The sequence below is a fragment of the Hemibagrus wyckioides genome, linkage group LG17 (genome assembly GCF_019097595.1).
Source record: "Hemibagrus wyckioides isolate EC202008001 linkage group LG17, SWU_Hwy_1.0, whole genome shotgun sequence".
Lineage (NCBI taxonomy): Eukaryota > Metazoa > Chordata > Actinopteri > Siluriformes > Bagridae > Hemibagrus > Hemibagrus wyckioides.
The window spans coordinates 4,803,205-4,824,775 of NC_080726.1; the positions used below are offsets into that span (position 1 = coordinate 4,803,205).

General features: G+C 38.1%; 2 protein-coding genes across 2 annotated transcripts; both read left to right on the forward strand.

The window, feature by feature from the left end:
• Positions 1-4,668: 4,668 nt before the first annotated feature.
• On the forward strand, positions 4,669-11,973 carry mmp13b (matrix metallopeptidase 13b). The gene is made up of 10 exons (XM_058413033.1): positions 4,669-4,815; positions 5,872-6,110; positions 6,198-6,346; positions 6,437-6,562; positions 8,073-8,228; positions 8,335-8,455; positions 8,579-8,712; positions 9,517-9,676; positions 9,795-9,919; positions 10,634-11,973. The coding sequence occupies exons 1-10, from the start codon at positions 4,711-4,713 to the stop codon at positions 10,732-10,734; spliced, it is 1,416 nt and encodes a 471-aa protein (XP_058269016.1). The 5' UTR covers positions 4,669-4,710; the 3' UTR covers positions 10,735-11,973.
• A 3,185-nt stretch (positions 11,974-15,158) lies between these two features.
• Positions 15,159-21,147, forward strand: n4bp2l2 (NEDD4 binding protein 2-like 2). The gene is made up of 6 exons (XM_058414613.1): positions 15,159-15,296; positions 16,079-17,124; positions 17,990-18,114; positions 18,195-18,283; positions 18,380-18,456; positions 19,867-21,147. The coding sequence occupies exons 2-6, from the start codon at positions 16,079-16,081 to the stop codon at positions 20,015-20,017; spliced, it is 1,488 nt and encodes a 495-aa protein (XP_058270596.1). The 5' UTR covers positions 15,159-15,296; the 3' UTR covers positions 20,018-21,147.
• The last annotated feature ends 424 nt before the right edge of the window (positions 21,148-21,571 follow it).

A 21,571-nucleotide genomic window follows, 5' to 3' on the forward strand; every position in this document is an offset into this window, starting at 1 on the left:
TATCTATCTATCTATCTATCTATCTTTTTTCTTTCTTTCTTTCTTTCTTTTAGATTTTTATCTATCTATCTATCTATCTATCTATCTATCTATCTATCTATCTATCTATCTATCTATATTTTTTCTTTCTTTCTTTCTTTCTTTCTTTCTTTCTTTTAGATTTTTATCTATCTATCTATCTATCTATCTATCTATCTATCTATCTATCTATCTATCTATCTATCTATCTATCAACACAATATTAGGCAGGTGGTCATAATGTTGTGCCTGATCAGTCAAAAACATTTATCATATCTACAGTATGCAGTGTTGTATAAAGTACCCAAAAGCCCCACTTGAGTAAAAGTACAGGTATTTTGTTAGAAAATGACTCGAGTAAAAGTTAAAGTCAACCATTACAATTCTACTTCAGTAAAAGTCTTAAAGTATCTGAAATAAACTGTACTTAAGTATCAAGTAGTATTTTCATGAATGTATTCAAGTATGGAAAGTAAAAGTAGAAATAAATTAATAAAAAAAAAAAAGCAAGACTGTAATAATTTGGAGAATTATGAATTTTATTCTGTATTGCTTTCTTTCTTAAACTTCTCAATAAGTGACCACCAAAAAAATAAGACTTAGACTTAATAAGACTAAGAAAGAAGAGGCCTTTAGAACTGTATTGTAATGAAGTGTACAGTATCAGTGTTCCCATACTTGTGCACTTGTAACTAAGGCCATGTCCACTCGTAACTGGGTATTTTTAAACAATGGTGATTTTTCTCTGTGTTTTGACCTTTCGTCCACACGCTAATGCAGTTTGAGATCGTTGAAAACGGAGCTTTTGGAAAACTCTTTCCAAAGTGAAGATTTTCCAAAACTCACTGTTTTCAGTGGTGTTGTGTGGACAGGGGAAATGGAGATTTTGATGAATTGACCTCATTGTCTGTGCGCCGGTCTGCTTGCTTTGACGTCAGCTTTGTTTATGAAGATATTTTGTGCAACAGCAGACTTACATGAACTACTGACTGTGTTAACATTTCTTACTGGACTTTTTCCACGCGTGCACATACACGCGCAGTTACTCACACATTACGGTCTTGAACAGATGGCCGGAATGTAATACGAAGCTCACTGCTGCTGCATACAAAACTCAGACAACACACACAGCAATGGCGGTTTTGGACGAGACCCGGTCCGACTTCTACATTCTATAATAAAATTTTCACATGTCAAGGGCATCGATTTCACGCGACGCGCCATTGTTGTTAAACTACCGGAACCGGTAATAAAGTTTTGTCTAGGCTTCTGATTGGCTAGGCTCCTGACAGCACTTAACAGGGCGTTTTGCATTTTCAAAGATACGTGGACAAAGATATTTTTAACACGTAGGTCGTGTGGACAGAAAAATCTCCGTTTTTTAAAAATCCCCAGCTACGTGTGGACATAGCCTAAAGTCATCACTAACCACAAACTTCCTTTACCGCAAATTTGGACGCAGGTTTCTTTTTTGTAGTAAGTAACAAAAATGCCGAACAGAAAATGTATCGGAGTGAAAGTATAGAATTTGTTCCAAAAAAGTAGTGAAGTAAAAGTAAAAGTTGACAGAAATATAAAAACTCAAGTAAAGTAGAAAAACTCTCAACATACTTAAGTACTGTAACGAGGTAATTTTACTTTGTTACTTTACACCACTGACAGTAATGTATGTTTCCGTTTCCCCTTACAATAATATAATAGTTTATTATTTATTTATTTATAAAAGCATATTTTTGGTTCAGTATGTAATGTTTTTTACCATATAGTAAACATCCTTTAAAATCAGGAAGTTCTATTGTTGTGGCCTTCCTTATAACTTTCAGAGAAACACTAATGTAACTTCCGCTGCCATTTATAAAATTTAACAACATTAAACTAAAAAAATCGCAGACTGAGAATCAATGCCAGCAAACAGGATTAAAGTTAATACTAATCTACGTTTACTCTAAGACTAAAGCCAGGATTGAGTGATGGAGTACATTCAATCTTGTTCATTTTAAAACATGATATACTTCAAACTTCTAGTCCAGAACTTAAAGCTTCAGCACAGTTTTGTTCTGGTTTTCCCACAAGCCAGAAATATGGAATTTCCTCCTGTTTTGTTGTGCTCATGATGATCGTTGAATGTCTTTGCCTTGTCTCACTCCACAGTGGAGGTTAATATGAAGCTCATATAAAAAGTAGACACTCAGGACCTTAAGAATTTTGTAGTGTTTTATAAGTATTTCTGTTTTTCTAGCCTACTAGGGGTTAATATATTCATAGAAAAGTTCCATAAACGGTTATTTCTCCCACACAAATGTTTGTATCTTCAAATGTTGATATCAAACCCATTTCTGCTCTCCGAGATGCTCTGAGTGCTTGTTCATCTAAAAAGCAGCTCAGATTTGATCTTCTACCAGTATAATTCTGTGTAAGGTTCTCCAACAGAGGGAAAAACACACGTCTAAAACACACTGAAAGCCAACAGACTCGTTTTAGATCAGACTCACAGCCTGAACATCATTCAGTTCAGTCATTACACTGATGGAAAACGTCCCATAAGTCTGTTTCCACTACGTCATCATAATGGAACACAAGTGGACTGATAAAAAGGGTTTCATTGCATTTATGTAAATCAACAGAAGCAACGATGCCGAACCCTTGTGGACCTTGAGGACGACAACAACCTCCTAATTAATACACACACACTAACATTCTACACACGCTGTATCTCCATCACACTGTAGACTGCAGAAAGAACATTGTTCATAATCACACCTGATGGCGTTTAGAATAATTTATATTCACACTCTCTGGTGTCACCCAAATGAGGATGAGGTTCCCTTTAGAGTCTAAAGGTTTCTTCCTCATACCATCTATGGGAGTTTTTCCTTTTTGCCACAGTCGCCTCAGGCTTGATCTTGTGTTCTGTAAAGCTGCTTCGAGACAATGTCCATTAATAAGAGTATATATATATATATATAGCCCTAAGTCTTCACCCTGAAGCTCATCCCCTATAAGACGTCCGTCCCTGAATGGTTAAACGATCCCAGATCTCCCCACGTGGTTCCGAAAAATGCCAAGATGCACTTTTTTCACTTTTCACCATTTACTTTGCAAAGCCACAAAAACTTCGGCAGCGTATTCCACCTCTCCGCCTCTGTGCTGTGCTGAATAATGACGGAGTCAGCAGGAGTTAAAAACTGTCTACTTTACAAAATTTAACCTTCAATGGTGTGACCTCTTGCTGAGTTCATTCCACAGTGTGTGTGTGTGGTTTGTATTGTTTGAATGGGAAGAGAGGAAGTGGTCGTGGGACTTTTCCATGACTCACAGTTACTGTCTTGAGGGAGAATGGTGACAGTGATGCACCTTTTATTAGAACCATATCAGAGTACGGTATCAGTGAAGTTTAATTTAAGCCTTGGATTTATTATTCCTCTGATTATTATTCGTCTAAAAGCGTACGGTTCAGTAAGTACACGGGAATTCATTTGTTCGTGTATACTCCGGACACAGAGGAATGGAAATCTGCATGTTTAAGAGGTTCAGATGACAACGACTGCAGTGTTCTGCAGCTGATCTTTGTTTTTCTATATATTAACCCCTGACCCACTAAACCCGGATTAGTGACACAACAGCAGTGTTTACTCAAAGCAGCGTGGCGATGGCTCACAGTCATGAGGATCAGAGCTGTCTGGAAAAATTACTAATGGATGTGAAGATGGCATCATGGGAACGTCTGTCTAAATTAAGCAGAAGATCAGAAATTCGGTCTGGTTTCAGAGCTCAGACCTTCTCCTGCAGAGTTTTCCTATGATTTTGTATAAATATCTGATTTATCAGGATGTCTGATAAACGGCTCCTGAATGGCGCAATAGAAATGCATTTATATGCCAATACTGATAGCTGACAACTGAGGACATGAACTTATCCATGCTCTTTAGGCAGGTGGGCGGGGCATGCGTTCGCTTACCCCTGTCAATCACTGTGGTATTAACCAATCACAGGCATCCGTGAGCTCATGTATGCAAAAGAGGATAGATAGCGCTTTCCTCTGAGCGTGTTCGTTTACATGTTAGCCTTCACCCTCCTCAGGTGGAAGCTTTCGCGTGAGGACCGCTGGCTGTTTAAGGGCAAGTGACTATATCGGGGGGAAAAATAATAATAATAATTTCCTGAAAGAGAACTTGTAGACATCTCCATACAGAAAGCTTCACCATATCACCATGATCACGCCTGTATTGTTAATCTGTTCATGTGTCGTCTATATCCCTAGGAATGTGGTTACCATAGAAACGCTGATGCTTACCGTAAAAGCAGATGCACCGCCGTCAGAGCTTCCCTTCTAGAAAATTAATCAACACCCTCTGACGAATGTGGTGTAAAATAAATAAAGCAGCATCGTTTCTTGGAAATGTAAATAAACTAGCATTCAGGACTCATATTTTGCCAGAAATCTGAAATCATTCTGTAATCTTCAGTGATGTAATTGTACACCCTTTTTCAAAGCCCCCCCTTTTTATATATTTATATAAACCACAGCAATGCTGCTGTCTGCACTTTTTTACATGAGTAGGAAATACCCAGGGTACTTTTACATGAATCATGACATGTTAGTGCCAGAGAGGTGGGAGAGCACTCAGGTCGATATAAAGGCGCTGTGTTTCAGTGGCTCACTCACTCACAGAGGCTCACAGTGCAGAAAAGATGGAGATTATAGCTGTAGCCCTGCTGTTAGTGGCTGTGGGACAGGCGTTTACCAAACCTCTTCCTGAAGACGAGCCAGAGAGAGAGACATGGCTATTAGCAGAGGTGAGAGAAATATTTTTAAAGATATCAAATGCATTTGTTCAGTTTATTTAGTCAGTGTCATGGAAAAATATCTTTTACACTTTCGAGAGTTTTTTGAGTTTATTTTTTTTACTTTAGTGATGGAAGGAGACTAATAAATTAAATTTTTAAATATTTCATATTTTAATTCCAAAGTCAGATTTATGTAAATGAATGTATAAGACTTTCATTTCTAGATATTTCCTATTACTTTGAGGATTGAAATAGACTTTAGGAAAATATTTTTGGTTATTTCTATATAAGCAAATTAAATCCTAAATAAAAATACTTTTTTTTTTGTTTTATATTATGTCATAATTATAAAAGTTACCAAAAAAATTTTTTTGTTTAAAAAAAACAAAATCTGTGTTTAAATCTGGACTATAATACTTTAAAAATAAAATAAATAAATACCCCCCCCTTTTTTTAATTTTCATTTTATTTATTTATTTATTTATTTATTTATTTATTTTGTTCCCCCTAAACTCCTGAAGCATTGCATTTGTTTGTTTGTGTTTAGAATTGAACATTCAATAAAAAAGTTATTAGCAATAAATAAATAAATAAATAAATAAATAAATAAATAAATAAATAAATAAATAAATAAATAAATAAATAAATTTTTTAAAAAGAAAGAAAAATAAACATTTAAAATTTAACATTCCTCTAGTTGATCTAGTTTCATTGTACGTTTTCGTCCTCTCCCGAGAGTACATTTGTACATTTTGAATGAATGAATTTGAAAGAATTTTAACGTTGCTTTATTTTATAAAACATCCTAAATTAGCTTTTTAATGTTTTAATCCTCCTTCTTAAGTTCATTCATTAAGTGTCTTGACTCTTGTTGCTCTTTTACAGGATATCTGTAAAGCAAGTAAAACATGTTACTTTTTAAATGGAGAAAATATTCTATAGAATTATAGAATTAACATTATAAAAGTGTGTAAAGGTTTTATAGGAGGAAATGATATACATCTGTGATATCTATGTGTATATATGCTACTGGTTTAAGTTTCATCTCTTCATCCTGATGTTTAGAGGTATCTCAGGCGGTACTACGGCATGCAACCCGGTCTTCTGGGAAAATCCAAAACTTCCGACGTGATGACCGAGAAGATCCGTGCCATGCAGACATTCTTCAACCTGGAGGTGACTGGAAAGCTGGACGAAGACACGCTGGACATTATGAAGAAGGCCAGATGTGGAGTGCCAGAGGTAGCAGAGTATAATCTCTTCCCCAGGAAGCCGAAATGGCAGAACACGCTTGTGACATTCAGGTTAGTTTTGTTTTTTCTCTCAGTAAATTTGTATTGCTTTGATTTTTTTCCTTATTAATTTCAACTGCTACCTGTTATTGAACACAGAATAACCAACTACACTCCTGATCTGAAGAAGGAGGATGTAGATCGAGCGATTCATAATGCCCTTAAGGTCTGGAGCATTGTAACTCCTCTGAAGTTCAAAAGGTTGCACGAAGGAAACGCCGACATCATGATCAGCTTCGGGAGACTAGGTAGACTTCAGTCTTATCACAGAAATGTTTCACCATTCTCAAACAATCCTTTTATTCATCCGTTGTGTGTTGGCGTGGTTTAAACGACAGAACACGGAGATCACAACCCCTTCGACGGCCCTGAGGGACTCCTCGCCCACGCTTACCCACCAGGGGCAGGCATCGGCGGAGACACGCACTTCGACGAGGATGAAACATGGACGAAAGACTCACACGGTAAAGTACAGTCCTGTAATGATTACTAATAGCTGCAGCCAGAAAACCAACTGCTGAATTCTTGTTTCTGATTGGTCAGAAAGTGTTGACTAAATTTCTGTAACATTACCTCAGAAAAATTTCTGCCTTAACGCCAGATCACAGGTAAAGCATTCATTCCCATAATCTACCGTTTCCATAGTAACAGCTCGTTCGGTATATAAAAATAGACGTTCCATATAATCTACGACCAATAATAAGTGGATTTAAAAATATAATGATATTAAAGTGTGAAAGGTTCTCTGTAAAGAGACATTTATATAACATTAAGTCTTCAGAACAGAGAGTGTTAGGGTTTATTGGATCTAAGCTTTTTCATGGAGGTTTCACAATATTAAATGCAACAATAAATAGATAAAAAGTACAGCATGTTGGTATATAATTCATAAAGTACGTAATATGAGAAATAATATATTTCAGCATGTGTTTGGAGAATAAACACTAACAAGATGTCTTTACACCAAGTGATGTTCCTTATTTATTAATATTTATTTATTATTTATTTATTAATAAAGAAATATTTTGACAAGTGAAAACATCTTGAAGATAGACAAAAGTTCCGAACATTACAGTTCTGGGAACATTTGCTTGTGTGAACAAAACTTCCATGGTGGTCTGATCCACCAATCTGATTGGTCGAGTGGCGTAACAATAGTGCTTGTCGAAGACTTCTATGTCTATTTTCAGAAGACATAGAAGGCTCCATAAATATATATATATAACTTATGACTTATGATATAAGAGCTAATCAGTAGGCGGCCTATCATGTGAGTGTAGCTACTTCAGGATCTGTTTCTGATAGTGGAGTAAAAGTGAACAAAATATTTGTCCACTGTTGAAAATCAGCAGCGACGACCTACAGCTGAATCACATCCATGTCACAGTTCAGCATATATCTGCATTCTGGCTTATGCCTAAATATAGAAGCACTGGCACTTCTGACCGTGTGTATCACACCGCTTGTCCGTGTTCGCTATTCTAGTTACTACACTTATTATAGGAGGTCAATCAGTCTGTGCGTTGGCATGGTAACAAGCAACACTCTATATTCATTGGCAGAGCAATAATATACAAAATATCACACTTGATATGACGGTGTTGCTTAATTATATAACACTTATAAACGTTCCTCTAATGTGTGAAGGGATTGCTTTCTCTAACCTGTTTGTCTGTGTGAGGTAAAAACAATGTGGATAATAGGGTACATAATATATTTAAATGAAAATATTTATTTGTGGACATTTTGTGTGTGCTCTACTTATTGGCTACACTGAGGTGTCAATGAGTGTGTGAATAGATAGATGGATGAATGGATAGATAGATAGATAGATAGATAGATAGATAGATAGATAGATAGATAGATAGATAGATAGATAGATAGATAGATAGATGATATAGTAAGGGAATGAAGGATGAATGAATGAATGAATGAATCTATTGTGACTAGGTGCATTTTTTAACCCTCTTGCAGAGTACAACCTCTTCTTAGTTGCGGCTCACGAGTTCGGTCACGCTCTCGGCATGGCTCATTCTAACGATCCTGGCTCGCTGATGTTCCCAGTTTACTCGTACACCAGTGAGTTTCCTCTGTCTGAAGATGACATCAAAGGCATTCAAGACCTCTACGGTAGGTACAGGAGAGCGAGCGGTGGCTTCAGTACAATAAATAGAACTATGCAATTCTACTGAATTTGGTTATTGTAATCATGTATGTGATGTTGGCTCATTCATAGGTCCCAACCCGGATCACGAGAAGTTCAAACCCAAACCTGAAGCTCCGAAGAAATGCGACCCTGAGTTAAGCATAGATGCCATAACAGAGCTTCGAGGAGAGACGCTCATTTTCAAAGACAGGTGTTTAACCATGAATGTGATTCTGACTCCAACAACGACGATAGCTTCATCATGATAAATCACATTATTCGTTTTTCCCTCAACTCTTTTTTAATTTAAGTGTGTTTCTACTCTTCTTGGCAGATATTTCTGGCGTGTGCACCCGCAGTTCACCGAACCCGAGCTCTCACTCATTAAATCCACATGGCCTCAACTCCCGAAGAAAATAAACGCAGCTTATGAGAACCCTCAGAAAGACATCGTCATCATATTCAGTGGTTCGTTTCTTTCAAACATAATTATCACACGTGTTGTCGCTGTTCAAGGTGATGGTGATGTCTGTTAAACATGTATTTTTACTAAATTATTAACAATTAACAATAATAGTTACTAAAACCATGCACTAGCTAGCATCGTGCTAAGCAAACATGCTGTTTGCTAACATTAAGCTAGCTATCGTGTAAGCTAGGACTGGTAGTGAGATAGTAAATATTAGGCTAACATTTATGTTATTTAAAACATAGCCCAGGCTTGCTAGAAAACTAGCCGACATTAAGCTATATTCACTAGCAAGATAGCTTACTGTCATGTAAATAAGTTTATTAGCCATGTTTACTAGCCAAGTTTACTAGCCAGCCAGCTAACGTTAAGCTAATAATTATAAAATCCAAATCATTAGCGAGCTAACATAGCCAACAAGCTAACTTTACGCTAGCAACATTAGCCAGGCTCGCTAACAAGCTAGCCAACATAATTTAAACTATTAAAAATTTACTAATGATCCGCAGCACATTAGCTAATGTTAATAAACTATTCTGTAAATAAAACAAATGTTTTTGGAAGTTTAATAATTAAACCCACTTGCCAGTTTCATTAGCAACCTAGCTAACAAAAGGCTAACTATTGTTTGCCTGCCTAATAGTAGACTAGCTACTGCTAGGCTTCATGCCTCCAGATTATGTGGTAGAGGGAGAAAGAGCTGAACTATGTCTTTTTAATCAATGAACTATTGTACTATTAGTAGAATAAAAGTATGTACATTATAGTATTCATAATATTATTGTTATATTTATGTTTTCAAGGTATCAGAATGTGGGCACTGAATGGTTACACCTTGGTGCCAGGCTACCCAAAATACATCCACAAACTGGGACTCCCAAAATCCGTTCGCAAAATAGATGCTGCGGTTCACATTCGCGACAAGGGCAAGACTCTGCTCTTCACTGACGAGGAGTACTGGAGGTGAACTGAATTTTTATATCTGGTTTCCAGCACATCAAGGCAATATTATTAAAAATGGCAAACTCAGACTGCAGTGTGTGCAAAATGTGGAGCTCATCGAGTTCGATTTCATCCACAGTTACGATGAAGAGAGAAGCACCATGGATCATGGATACCCCAAGTCTATAAAAGACAGCTTTCCTGGGATGCGTGAAAGAGACGGGGATGAGGTGGACGAGGTGGATGCTGCCACCTACAGAAACGGTACGTAGCGTAGCTCATATTCAGTATCATATTTGGTCCCACATAGCAGACGGGTCTGGGCCAGATCTGGCATTTAGCCGGCACTGCACAGCATGGCAATGTCAACCAGATGTGGACCAGGTCTGGCACTGTTTATATGATGGCATGCCAGATGTGGGCTGGTTATGGTTTGGTTTATGTGGCCCAGGTCTGTCCATGCCAGATGTGGGCCGGTTATGGTTTGGTTTATGTGACCCAGGTCTATCCATGCCAGATGTAGGCCGGTTATGGTTTGGTTTATGTTGCCCAGGTCTGTCCATGCCAGATGTGGCCCGATCGTGATTGAGCTTATGTTGCCTATATGTTTGTGTGGGCCAGATCTGGGCCAGCAGTATGGCCCAGTGCTGTCCCTGTTCTGGGCCAACAGTGTGGCCCAGTGTTGGCCTTGTGCTGCCCCATGTGTGGCCCAAAGGGCTGTCATTCTTTGTGGTATGTGGGCCGAGTGTAAGTGCATTGTGTGGACCAGATCTGGACCAGACCTATTTTGCTATGTGGGGTATGGGATATAAAATGAAGCACTGCAGGGGTGTGCAGTTATAGGAAAACAGTCAACAGTCAACAACAAGGTCGATTAAATGAGAGTTACTGTGTCCTGCTGAGGATTTTCCTATAACAGGAATTTGTTCTTGTCATGTCACAAACCATTCAAAAATAACTCTATATTTTTTTAAACAGGATACTTGTACTTGTACCACGAGAACCTGCAGTATGAGTACAGCTACGAGAGACGGAAAGTGGTACGCATCCTGAGAGCCAACGAGCTGCTCAACTGCTGAGCTCTTATTGTACGCATGTCTCAAAACATTTACTTTTTAATACTTACACACTTTAAAAATGTGATAATTCAGTTTTTATTTATGAATTTCTAACTACTGAGCTGGTTCAGTAAAAAATAAACAACAGTTCTGATTATTTAAGGATGTATTTATAGTTCAGTGAAATTGTACCTAAGGACAGTGTTCATAAGGCTACATAACACCTATATAATCCTTTTAGGACAACAATCAGTTGTCGTAACTTGTGTTACTTGTGTTATTTGACGTCATAATTGACAAACCGTTATTTATAACAGTTGACATAAGTCTACACAGATGTTATGCCCTATAAGGGGCTTATTCCAACAGGCATAAGGTGTCATGAAGACATCATTCATCAGATTAGCCTTAGCTTAATGTGATACTAACAAAAGAAGCATGACACTTGACATAAACCTACATAGAGCTTATTCTAGATGGAGGGTTATGCCAAAGGGCGTTAGATGTCATAACATCCTGTTTTGTCTCTTATAATGTCATGTTTTATGTGAATTTTATGTGACATAATAGGCATTGACAAATAAATAGGTATCTATGGCAATCGATATAAATCTACATAGATCTTATTTCATCTCATAAGGGCAGTTGTGTGCCAGTTGTGGGCAGTTGTCCAACAGTTGTGTGATGTTATAAAGTCTTTTTAGCAATTATGATGTCATTTGACTTTGAGGTGTTAATAGAACTTGGCATCATCACTGAAGAAAATAGTCTTTAGGACAAACTTTCATGGATCTTATGTCATGTGCAGGTTTATTTCAAGAGGTCTCAGATACAGTACAGCCTCTATGACTCCTGTTGGAATAAGGCTTTATATGGAACAAGATCATGTCAGCTTATGCAACATCTTTATCATGTGACTACTATCAAATTACACTGAGCTACAAAGTCAGGTGTCATAACGTCCTAACGTAGCTATAAATCAGCTCAGAATTACACAATATGTCCAGTTAACTTAACTCTTTCAACTAGACAGCAAAACTAATGAAAGCAGTTATAAACAGTTATGAAGGTGTCACGTAGCCTTGGGAACACTACCACTAAGTACAGTTTGTCATACAGTTTCATGAGTCTGGAACCATGTGGAATAATTCAGATCTGATGATGACGTGACGATGAAATAAAGTCTTCTGTGTTGACTCACGGATTGAGAATATTTAACACGTTATTTATGAGGTCATTGGGAACGTTGAATAAAATAAATCCTTACATAAATATTTTGTCTCTGTGTATTTTCTCATGAGTTTGTGATGCTTCTGCCTTAGCATTTAGTTATGTGACTGATTCGATTGACTTGCTGAGGAAGAATGCGGTCAAAACACACTATAATAACGGTCTGATAGATCTTTCTGGTAGCCTTCGGATGGATGGATGGATGGATGGATGGATGGATGATAGATAGATAGATAGATAGATAGATAGATAGATAGATAGATAGATAGATAGATAGATAGATAGATAGATAGATAGATAGATAGATAATTCAAATTCAAATTTTATTCATCACATACGAAATCATACACCGTACGATGTGTAGTGAAATGATTTTTACAACTGAACCTACATTTGAAGAATGAAGAGTAAAAATTACTGTGTGGACATGAAAACTAAAGGGATATAATTAAAAATATATAGAGAAAATAGGGAAAATTAAATGTAAAAATTAAAGACAAAATAATTGTGAATATGCATATGCAAATATATATATATATATATATATATATATATATATATATATATATATTTATATATATATATATATATATAACAGTAGATATAATATAAAATACAAATAAAAAATATAAATATATAATATAATATAGTACAATATACAGTATATATAAAAATAAAATAATATAAAATAAAATATACATAAATAATATATATATGTGTAAACTATATATAATATATAGGAAGATACAACATATACATATATGTAGATGTAGATAGACAAATTTTAATGGTATGACAATAAATAAATACAGTATGTACAGTACCATGTGTATATGTAAGATAAATATATATATATATATATATATATATATATATATATATATATATATATATATATATATAAGGCAAATATAAATGTACAGTTGAACAGGAATATCAGGGAGTAAAGTGAGGGTGCAGTGTGCACATAAAGATGTACAGTGAGTGTGGTTGATGTGTGTGCAGAGTAGATAGATAGATAGATAGATAGATAGATAGATAGATAGATAGATAGATAGATAGGTTTGGATAGGTAGGGATAAGTTCCTGTTAGAGCTTATGTCCTCTTTTTTGAAGCAAACATGTTTGTCCTAAAAAAATCACTGACACTGGAAACTCCTTCTATAAATATAAAATTCATCTCCTGAGCGACCTGTGGTTTGAATCTTGCCTCACATTAAGGGTTTTGAGTTTGTATGTTCTCACCATGTTATAGGGGTTCCCTCTAGGTTCACTGGTTTCCTCCCTATGTCTAAAGGCATTCGATGTAGACTGACTGACATCTCAATATTGTCTGTAATGTGTAAATGTGTGTGTGTGTGTGTGATTGTGATGGGTAGCCACCTTGTCCAGGGTGTCCCCCACCTTGTACCTCTGGGATAGACTCCATCTTCCTTGCATAGATGAATGGATGGATGGATGATTATCTCTGTCTATATCTAGATTATCTATATCTATAGATTATGTTAAGCATCTAAGGTACAAGCCTATGTGCTGTTACTATAGGAACGTTAGAATAACATAAGAATGAGTGTGTTATTAAGTTAAGCTGTCTTTATTTGTCACATATACATTACTGAACAGTGAAATTCTTTCTTTCTTTGCATATCCCATCCTTGAGGGTTGGGGTCAGAGCACAGGGTCAGCCATGATGCAGCATACCTGGAGGAGGGTGGGTTGGGGGCCTTGGTACTGGGTACTGGGGCTTGAACACCCAATCTTCTGGTCAATGACCCCGAGCCTTAACTAATCAAGCTACCACTGCCCCATTATTATGGAACTATTGTCAGAGCTGCTGTTATAGAAACTTAATCCACATCTCATTACAGAATTCGACAGTAACATATATTGTACTATATATAATTCTCTCAGAAATAGCTGAACGTCTTGATTCCAGGTCTTAGGATAGCAATCTGTCTCTCCTTGTGTTGTGTTAGCCTGAAAAGTGTGTGTTTGAGCTGTTCTGGATGAGAAATATTTATTTACTGTAAGCTGCAGTGACTCTACAGTGACACAACATATCCATTTTTCCAGAAAATGTACGAAACTCACATCCCAAACCTCACTTGGTTGCCCTCGCCACCTCGCCCTGTGTTTGCTTTAAACCCCACACACACACATACACACACACACACACATACACACACACACACACTGAGCCACAACACAACCGCAAAGATTTGCATATTTGTGTGTGAGGTTTGTAGAGGCATGTTTCGTTTTAGGAATCTGTGAACTTTGTTATTTAGTCATTTGATTATATCTAAAATTTTTTCTTTAAAGCAAGTCCCATTGTTTTTGGGAGGAATTTGAAACTGCCAGACAAAGCCACAAGCTTCAGGTCAGGAAAAAATACTCTGTTTTGCGGGGGTTATTTTAGCAGTCCTCATTTATTAGAGCTGTGTGTGTGTGTGTCTGTGCTTTTTTCTTGAGTCTTGTGTCAGCTTGAGACGCCTTATCTACATGACTCAAAAACATTGTGAACAGGTTTTCAACTCAATAATATTAGACGTGTTGGATTTGTCATTGGTCTGGTCTGGTCTTCTTGACTCTTGGCTTCTAAATGGAAAAATAACGCTGGAGTTTAAGCTTAATAAGGAAATGGGAATTGCCCAACAGGAAACTGGGAAGACAAGTCAGTGACAACATGATAGCAAAAAAGTATTGGTGCTATTTTATTTATATCCAGGGGAATTTTTATCTCTTTTCCTACATTTTCCACATTACCACAGAGATAAACAAACAAAACACACACACACACACCCACACAAAGACACAAGAGACGTCTTGCTATGGTTTCCAGCAGCAGGTTTTTATGGAGATGGAAGATGTGTCTTTATTCAATGAAGGATTTTACATAGACTTTAAAGTTAGTAAGGTAAGTTTACTGTTTCAGTTACAGTTTAGCACTATTTAACTCGTCTTCAGGTGTTACTATTCAGTTTTTGTGTATTTGTGTAATTAAAACTGGTCTTCATCTGCACAGTTTAGTTGAATTTGTGCCCATTTGTTGCCTCATATTTCTGTTATTATGTCACAGGAGTAGAAACGTAGACTTGCACTGGCTTATACGGTCCCTTCCAATATGGCGGACGTCTAGACGAGCAACCCGTCTAATATGGCGTCTGCAATTGGTTTGCTTGGCCACTAGTTGTCAATAGAGAGCCGCGTGCGCTGTTTTTGCACGGGAAAAGCAAACAACTTCCGGTGTTTCGATTGTTTCTTTTCTCTAACCGTCGTTCAGTGTGTTTTACTGTTTATTTCACTTTTTCCCCACGAACGCTGATGATTGATGACGGACTTTCTATTTTTAGGTAAATATTAAACTCATATACATGCAACCTGGTCGTTTATTATCGGAAATAACCTCACACTGGTGGATTTTTTAGCTCGTTTGTGAGCACAGTTTTAGGGCTGTAACCTAAATGGTAGCTTCTTGGTGATGAAGTGCACTACGGAGGGCGCAGAATCCATTACTTTTACCTCTTATGTAGTGTACTTGGGTAGGGAGTAAGGGGCTGATTGGAACGTTCAGACGGCTTAAACGTGTGATCACGAGCTTGATAACAAATAGGCAATAAATAATAGTTTTTCATTTTAATTTAATTTAACTTATTTGTAATTAAAACTTTATTAAAAAAATTATTAAATGAATTGTTTAAGAAAATCTTCTAGAATTTTTTATAGCGTTTAGCTAGATCCAATATAACCATATAAATGTGTTATAATAATTGTAACAATAATAATAATAATAATTTATCCGGAGATTATACACAGCCCCCCCCCCTTTTTTATTTTTTTTTTATTTTTATTTACTTAATTTATTTATTTTGGTTAACTTTCTGAAACATCTAAGGCTGTGTGTGTTATTAAAGTATTTATTTTTATGAGTATAGTGTCTTTACACTGATCATGTACCAGTTATAAGGAAATTGTTCTTCACACGTTTGTTGAAAATAAATGCGACTGATTGCTTTAATGGCGTCGCTGTCAACATGATAGCGACTCTTAATGTATTTACAACAAACCTTACATTACTTCTGTATGCACTTATTGTCTTAATCGTGTCTCAGGAAAATGTTCTCGTTCTTTCCAGATGCCTAATGTTACTCCAGCTGGATCTTCTCCTCCACCTGTGAGTGGAAGTGTTGGAGATCCGCAGCAGCTCCACCCAGCTGAAACAGTGAGCTACAGCCGGGCTCTTCTAGAGGACACTCCCGATCCTGGACTTCCTGAAGGGCTCAGTGTGGAGGCGAATCGCTGTCCGGAGCAGCTTAATACAGGTGAAGAGAAAACTTCGGGAGATGACGAGCGAGCATGCAATCAGCTGAAAAACAGAGAAGAGGTCATTAAAGAGATCAGCATCAGCAGCAAGGCTTTCATCGGCCCCGCGTGTCGACCGCAGCCTCAGTTAGAGGATGAGCTGAGCGAGTTTTATAAAGAGCTTAAGCAAATCCAACAGCCAGACACTGTAACTGGGAATAATGGGAGTTTATCTCAACCCGGGCCTCCATCAGACACTGTAGATGGGAATAGACAGCGTGTCTCTCATTCCTGGCCTCCATCAGACTCTGAAGATGGGAATAGTCACTATGTCTCTGATTCCTGGCCTCCATCAGACACTGTAGTCGGGAATAATGAGAATGTTTCTCGGTCCTGGGCTCCACCAACCAACTCACCAGCCATAAAAGAGAAAGGGAACAATCACAGGAATACCTACAGGCCTTATCCAGCTACCCGGCCACAAACAGACTACAGGAACACACCACAATGGAGACCTCAGCCTCATGACACGACATACAATTGGTCAAATCCACACAGTTTTCAAAATCAGTGGCAGCTTCCTCCACCAAACATCCACTTCTATCCTCCACCTCGACCCGGAAATCCCCCGCACCCGCCGTACTCCCAGCATCACGGACACTGGTGCAGTCAACCTGCTGAACCCAGCTTCCAGTTCAGTCCTGATGTCAGACTCGCTTCATCTCACGGCCCAGCTTCATATGCTCCGTATGAAGGGTTTGAAAGACCGCAATACGAGGAACAGGATTCTCAGGATGTGAACCAACACACGTGTAACGACGAGCCGGTGTTGATTTTGATGAGAGGAGTCCCAGGTTCCGGGAAATCGACTCTGGCCAGGTGAGTTTTGAATGTGCAGGTGAACAAAATACATAATATTGTGCAAGACAAAGGTTAACTATTATATAGACATCACTGGTGTATTGGATTTTTTAAACTTCTCACAGGTTTTTGTTCAGTTAATAGTTTCCTATATTAACCACAATGCTATGTGGTGCAGTAGGAAATTTGCTGCATTCTCGTAAATCTGAATTCCGATTAGGAGAATACTCCAACTTGGAAATTCCTCCTGAACCCTGAGTTTAGCAAATGACATCAAACGGACATGGAGGCTCACAGCATCCATGGTAAAATGCTTTACGAAGAAGAACTGTGGTCACAAAGCCTTTATTATCACCACACATACATTACAGTATAGTGGAATTCTTTTCTTCACATATCCCAGCTGGGGTCAGAGCACAGGGGCAGCTATTATACAGCACCCCTGGAGCAGAGAGGGTTAAGGGCCTTGCTCAATCACCCAACAGTGGAGCTTGGTGGTGCTGAGGCTTGAACCCTGACCGTCCAATCAACAACTCAGAGCCTTAACCACTTGACCTACCACTGTCCCAATAATAATAATATATACAAAGATATTAGCTTGTGAAAGCCAGAACACTGTTATATTTGCAGAGGCAAATATAAATCACTCATGACACACTTTGTAGCTTCCAAGTGAAGATGAACGCAGCATCTTAGGAGAGAAGTGATGCAGAGGCACTTTAGTCCTTTAGTCTGTCCGGTTGCTTCAGTCTGCACAAACAGATCCCAAAGCTTCAACTTTACATATGATTCTCAAGGTGTCCGGGAAGAATCTGTGTGGAATCTGCAGGTTTATATATGAGTAAATCTATTGTATTAAGAGAGATTGGTGTGCATTTCTCAGGCAGATATCATCCAGAGGTCCAAGTGGGCTGATCCTCAGCACAGACGATTTCTTCTACCGGAAGAACGGCTACCACTTCGATCCCGCTCTGCTCGGAGACGCACACGACTGGAACCACAACAGAGGTACATAGATCTGGAAAGATGCTTATTCCAGACCTGAAGACCTGCTGAGATTCACATCACGTCTTTGTGATTTATTTCAGCCAAACAAGCCATGCTGAAAAGACACACCCCGGTTATTATCGACAACACAAACGTTCAGGCCTGGGAAATGAAGCCGTACATCACTGTGGTGAGTTACAGTGAATTAAATACAGCCTCAAATTTGTGGATGATTTTTTTAAAACACCTTCTCTGATCTCTGATACTTTCTTTTATGGTCTTTCAGGCTTTAGAGATGGGGTACAGAGTGGAGTTTGTTGAGCCGGACACCGGCTGGAAGTGTGATCCTGTGGAGTTGGAAAAGTGAGTGTGCTCATGGTTTAAACAGCTTGTAGTTTTAGCCTAAATCCTAAACCCCACGGCTCAGGAGACCTCAATGAGCATTTATATTCGCTTGGATATTCTTCAAACAAGGCAATGGGATTTTAAACAGCAGTTACTTGTTTTTAAATAAAAATGACACTCTTTCTGCATCATTTTTAAGGATTTCTCAGAGATTGTATTAAAGTACTGTCTGATCTAATGGCACTGAAGCTGCATGACTTCTCTATTATGGTTTACACCGATCAAGCATAACATTATGACCAGGTGCAGTGAATAAGACTGATGATCTCCTCATCATTTCACCTGTTAGTGGGTGGGATATATTAGGCAGCAAGTCAACATTTGAGCGAGTTTGACGAAGGGCCAAATTGTGATGGCTAGACGACTGGATCAGAGCATCTCCAAAACTGCAGCTCTTGTGGGGTGTTCCCGGTCTGCAGTGGTCAGTATCTGTCAAAAGTGGTCCAAGGAAGGCACAGTGGTGAACCGGAGACAGGGTCATGCCCGGCCAAGGGTCATTTATGCACGTGGGAAGCGAAGGCTGGACCGTGTGATCCGATCCAACAGACAAGCTACTGTTGCTCAAATTGCTGAAGAAGTTAATGCTGGTTCTGATAGAGTCAGAATACACAGTGCAGGACGGGTCAGGGCTGTTAAAAAAGGGGACCAACACCAATATTAGGCAGGTGGTCATAATGTTATGCCTGGTTTATTGTTGAAAGAGTAAACAAACGTAAACATAAAGACTAACCTCTTAGAGAATATAGTAGTCAGATCAGCTGATTTGTTACTCTTAGGCCAAAGTAAGGAATAAAATGCGGGGTTTTGCTGTTAAAGGAATATAATGTGACAGTGACAGTCTTGTGTAATAGAGCAGATTTACAGCTAGTGTTTTATTCCACTTGTACCTCAGCAGTGTGCCAATTATTCATTTATTTCTATATTAAAGAATAACACAAGTGGACTTTGTATCCATTTATAGTTAATTGTAATGGATTGTTTACAAAACAAGTTGTCCTTTCATCTGCCTCTGTTTGTTTACATGTATCTATGACCAATAGCAGAGCAGTAACTTGGAGGCTGCGTCCCAACTGATGACCTACACTCTATGCACTGTGTACTCTAGTGTATGAATGTTAGAAGGGTCATATCGTCTATTGAAGCACAAATTTTTTTAAATGGTGTTAAATAATCTACAAGTGTAACAGAACGATAATGTGGCCCCATCACACCCACTCCTTTGTTGATTATTTTCCTCTTACGGCTTGACCCAAGGTGTTTTTTAACAGCGGACGTTTTTGCACTTCAGTGTTTATTTAACTCCTCACTGTTTATTCCCGCTTATTTACTCGTTAAGTCTTCCTGTAAACGTCTTCCTTTGTGTCTCAGGAGGAATCATCACGGAGTCTCGAGGGAAACTATAGCAAACATGCTGGACCGATTCGAGGTCCCCATCAGCGTGGACATCGTCATGACTTCCTGTGAACCTTCTCATAAAAGAAAAAAACATCGTCCCAGACATTACAGACACAGAAGATGACACGTGTATATATAAATATAAATAAACACTATATTGCCAAAAGTTTTGGGACACCCCTCCAAATAATTGGATTCAGGGGTTGTTCTCGGCCCCTTAGTTCCAGTGAAAGGAACTCTTAATGTTTCAGCTTCATACCAAGACATTTTAGACAATTTCATGCTCCCAGCTTGAGGAAACAGTTTGGGGATGACCCCTTCCTGTTCCAACATGACTGTGCACAAAGCAAGGTCCATAAAGACATGGATGAGTGAGTTTGGTGTGGAGGAACTTCACAGAGTCCTGACCTCAACCCCATAAAACACCATTGGGATGAATTAGAGTGGAGACTGTGAGCCAGACCTTCTCGTCCATCATCAGTGCCTGACCTCACAAATGCACTTCTAGAGAGGAACAGTCAAAAATTCCCATAGACACACCCCTAAACCTTGTGGAAAGCCGACCAGAAGAGTTGCTGTTATAGCTGCAAAGTGTGAGCCAACTCCATATTACATTCATGTGCATGTAAAGGCAGACGTCCCAAAACTTTTGGCAATATAATGTGTATATAAAATTTTAACAGGAAATGAATGTATTTTTGTGATTATTTTTGTGACATTTATGAAGAGATTTTAAACAGTGTTGACACTCTGGTCAGCAATTTTATATAAACATGACCGGATGTCTTGGTTTGAACGGATTGTGAAAATAATTCATAATAAGTCTTTAATATTAATGATGCAAGTCATTACATCAAATCAGTTTTTTTATTTTAAGGAACCGAGGTCATAGATCTTCAGATTTGTAGGATCTCTAAACTGTATTTGACAGCAGAAAGCTGAATGCTTGTTGCTGTTTTTTCCTTTTTGAAAGCTTTGTATGGATCGTCTGATGCCGACTTTCCTTTCCTTTTCCTTTTCTGTGTAAAATCCGACTGTAACGTAATTGAAATTCACTTTCTCCATCCTTGGGAGAATTTCATCACTCTGATCTGATAGAAACTCAGGAAAACCTCAGAGGAACCCTCAGGTAAAATGTACAAAAATACCTTTTTATTTCAAAATGAAAAATCTTAAAAGATGGCTGGTGCATTTTATTCTTGTCTTCATGTTTGTGATGTTTAATGATGTTATTAAATGCCATGTTTATAATACTAACACAGATACCAACGTTTTGTGTAGTAGAATTCTAATAGTCTATTATATTTTTAGTATCTGCTATTTAATTACTAAAATATGGTATAATACTAATATGTAGTTTATTAATCTACGTCTCCCACCACCCTGATCAGGATAAGGCACATGGCGGTTTTCCCCTGGTGGGTGTGAAGGGGGAGTACACCCTGCCTGGGATACCTGTACAGTTCACACATTTTTCCAAACCTAGTGCCACTTAATCCTCCCTGTTACAGGGGTGTGGCACCATAGTTGACCCTGACCCCCTACAGCTGGGATATACATTGATCAGGTATAACATTATGACCATTGACAGGTGAAGTGAATAACACTGATGATCTCCTCATCATGGCACCTGTTAGTGGGTGGGATATATTAGGCAGCAAGTCAACATTTTGTCCTC

What these genes read in the sequence shown, in the direction of transcription:
- mmp13b (XM_058413033.1), top strand. Translation starts at nt 4,711, where the DNA reads ATGGAGATTATAGCTGTAGCCCTGCTGTTAGTGGCTGTGGGACAGGCG. An exon ending in AGACATGGCTATTAGCAGAG is followed by an intron (nt 4,816 to 5,871) that starts GTGAGAGAAATA and finishes CCTGATGTTTAG; the next exon opens with AGGTATCTCAGGCGGTACTA. An exon ending in AACACGCTTGTGACATTCAG is followed by an intron (nt 6,111 to 6,197) that starts GTTAGTTTTGTT and finishes TATTGAACACAG; the next exon opens with AATAACCAACTACACTCCTG.
- n4bp2l2 (XM_058414613.1), top strand. Translation starts at nt 16,079, where the DNA reads ATGCCTAATGTTACTCCAGCTGGATCTTCTCCTCCACCTGTGAGTGGA. An exon ending in GGGAAATCGACTCTGGCCAG is followed by an intron (nt 17,125 to 17,989) that starts GTGAGTTTTGAA and finishes TGCATTTCTCAG; the next exon opens with GCAGATATCATCCAGAGGTC. An exon ending in TGAAGCCGTACATCACTGTG is followed by an intron (nt 18,284 to 18,379) that starts GTGAGTTACAGT and finishes ATGGTCTTTCAG; the next exon opens with GCTTTAGAGATGGGGTACAG.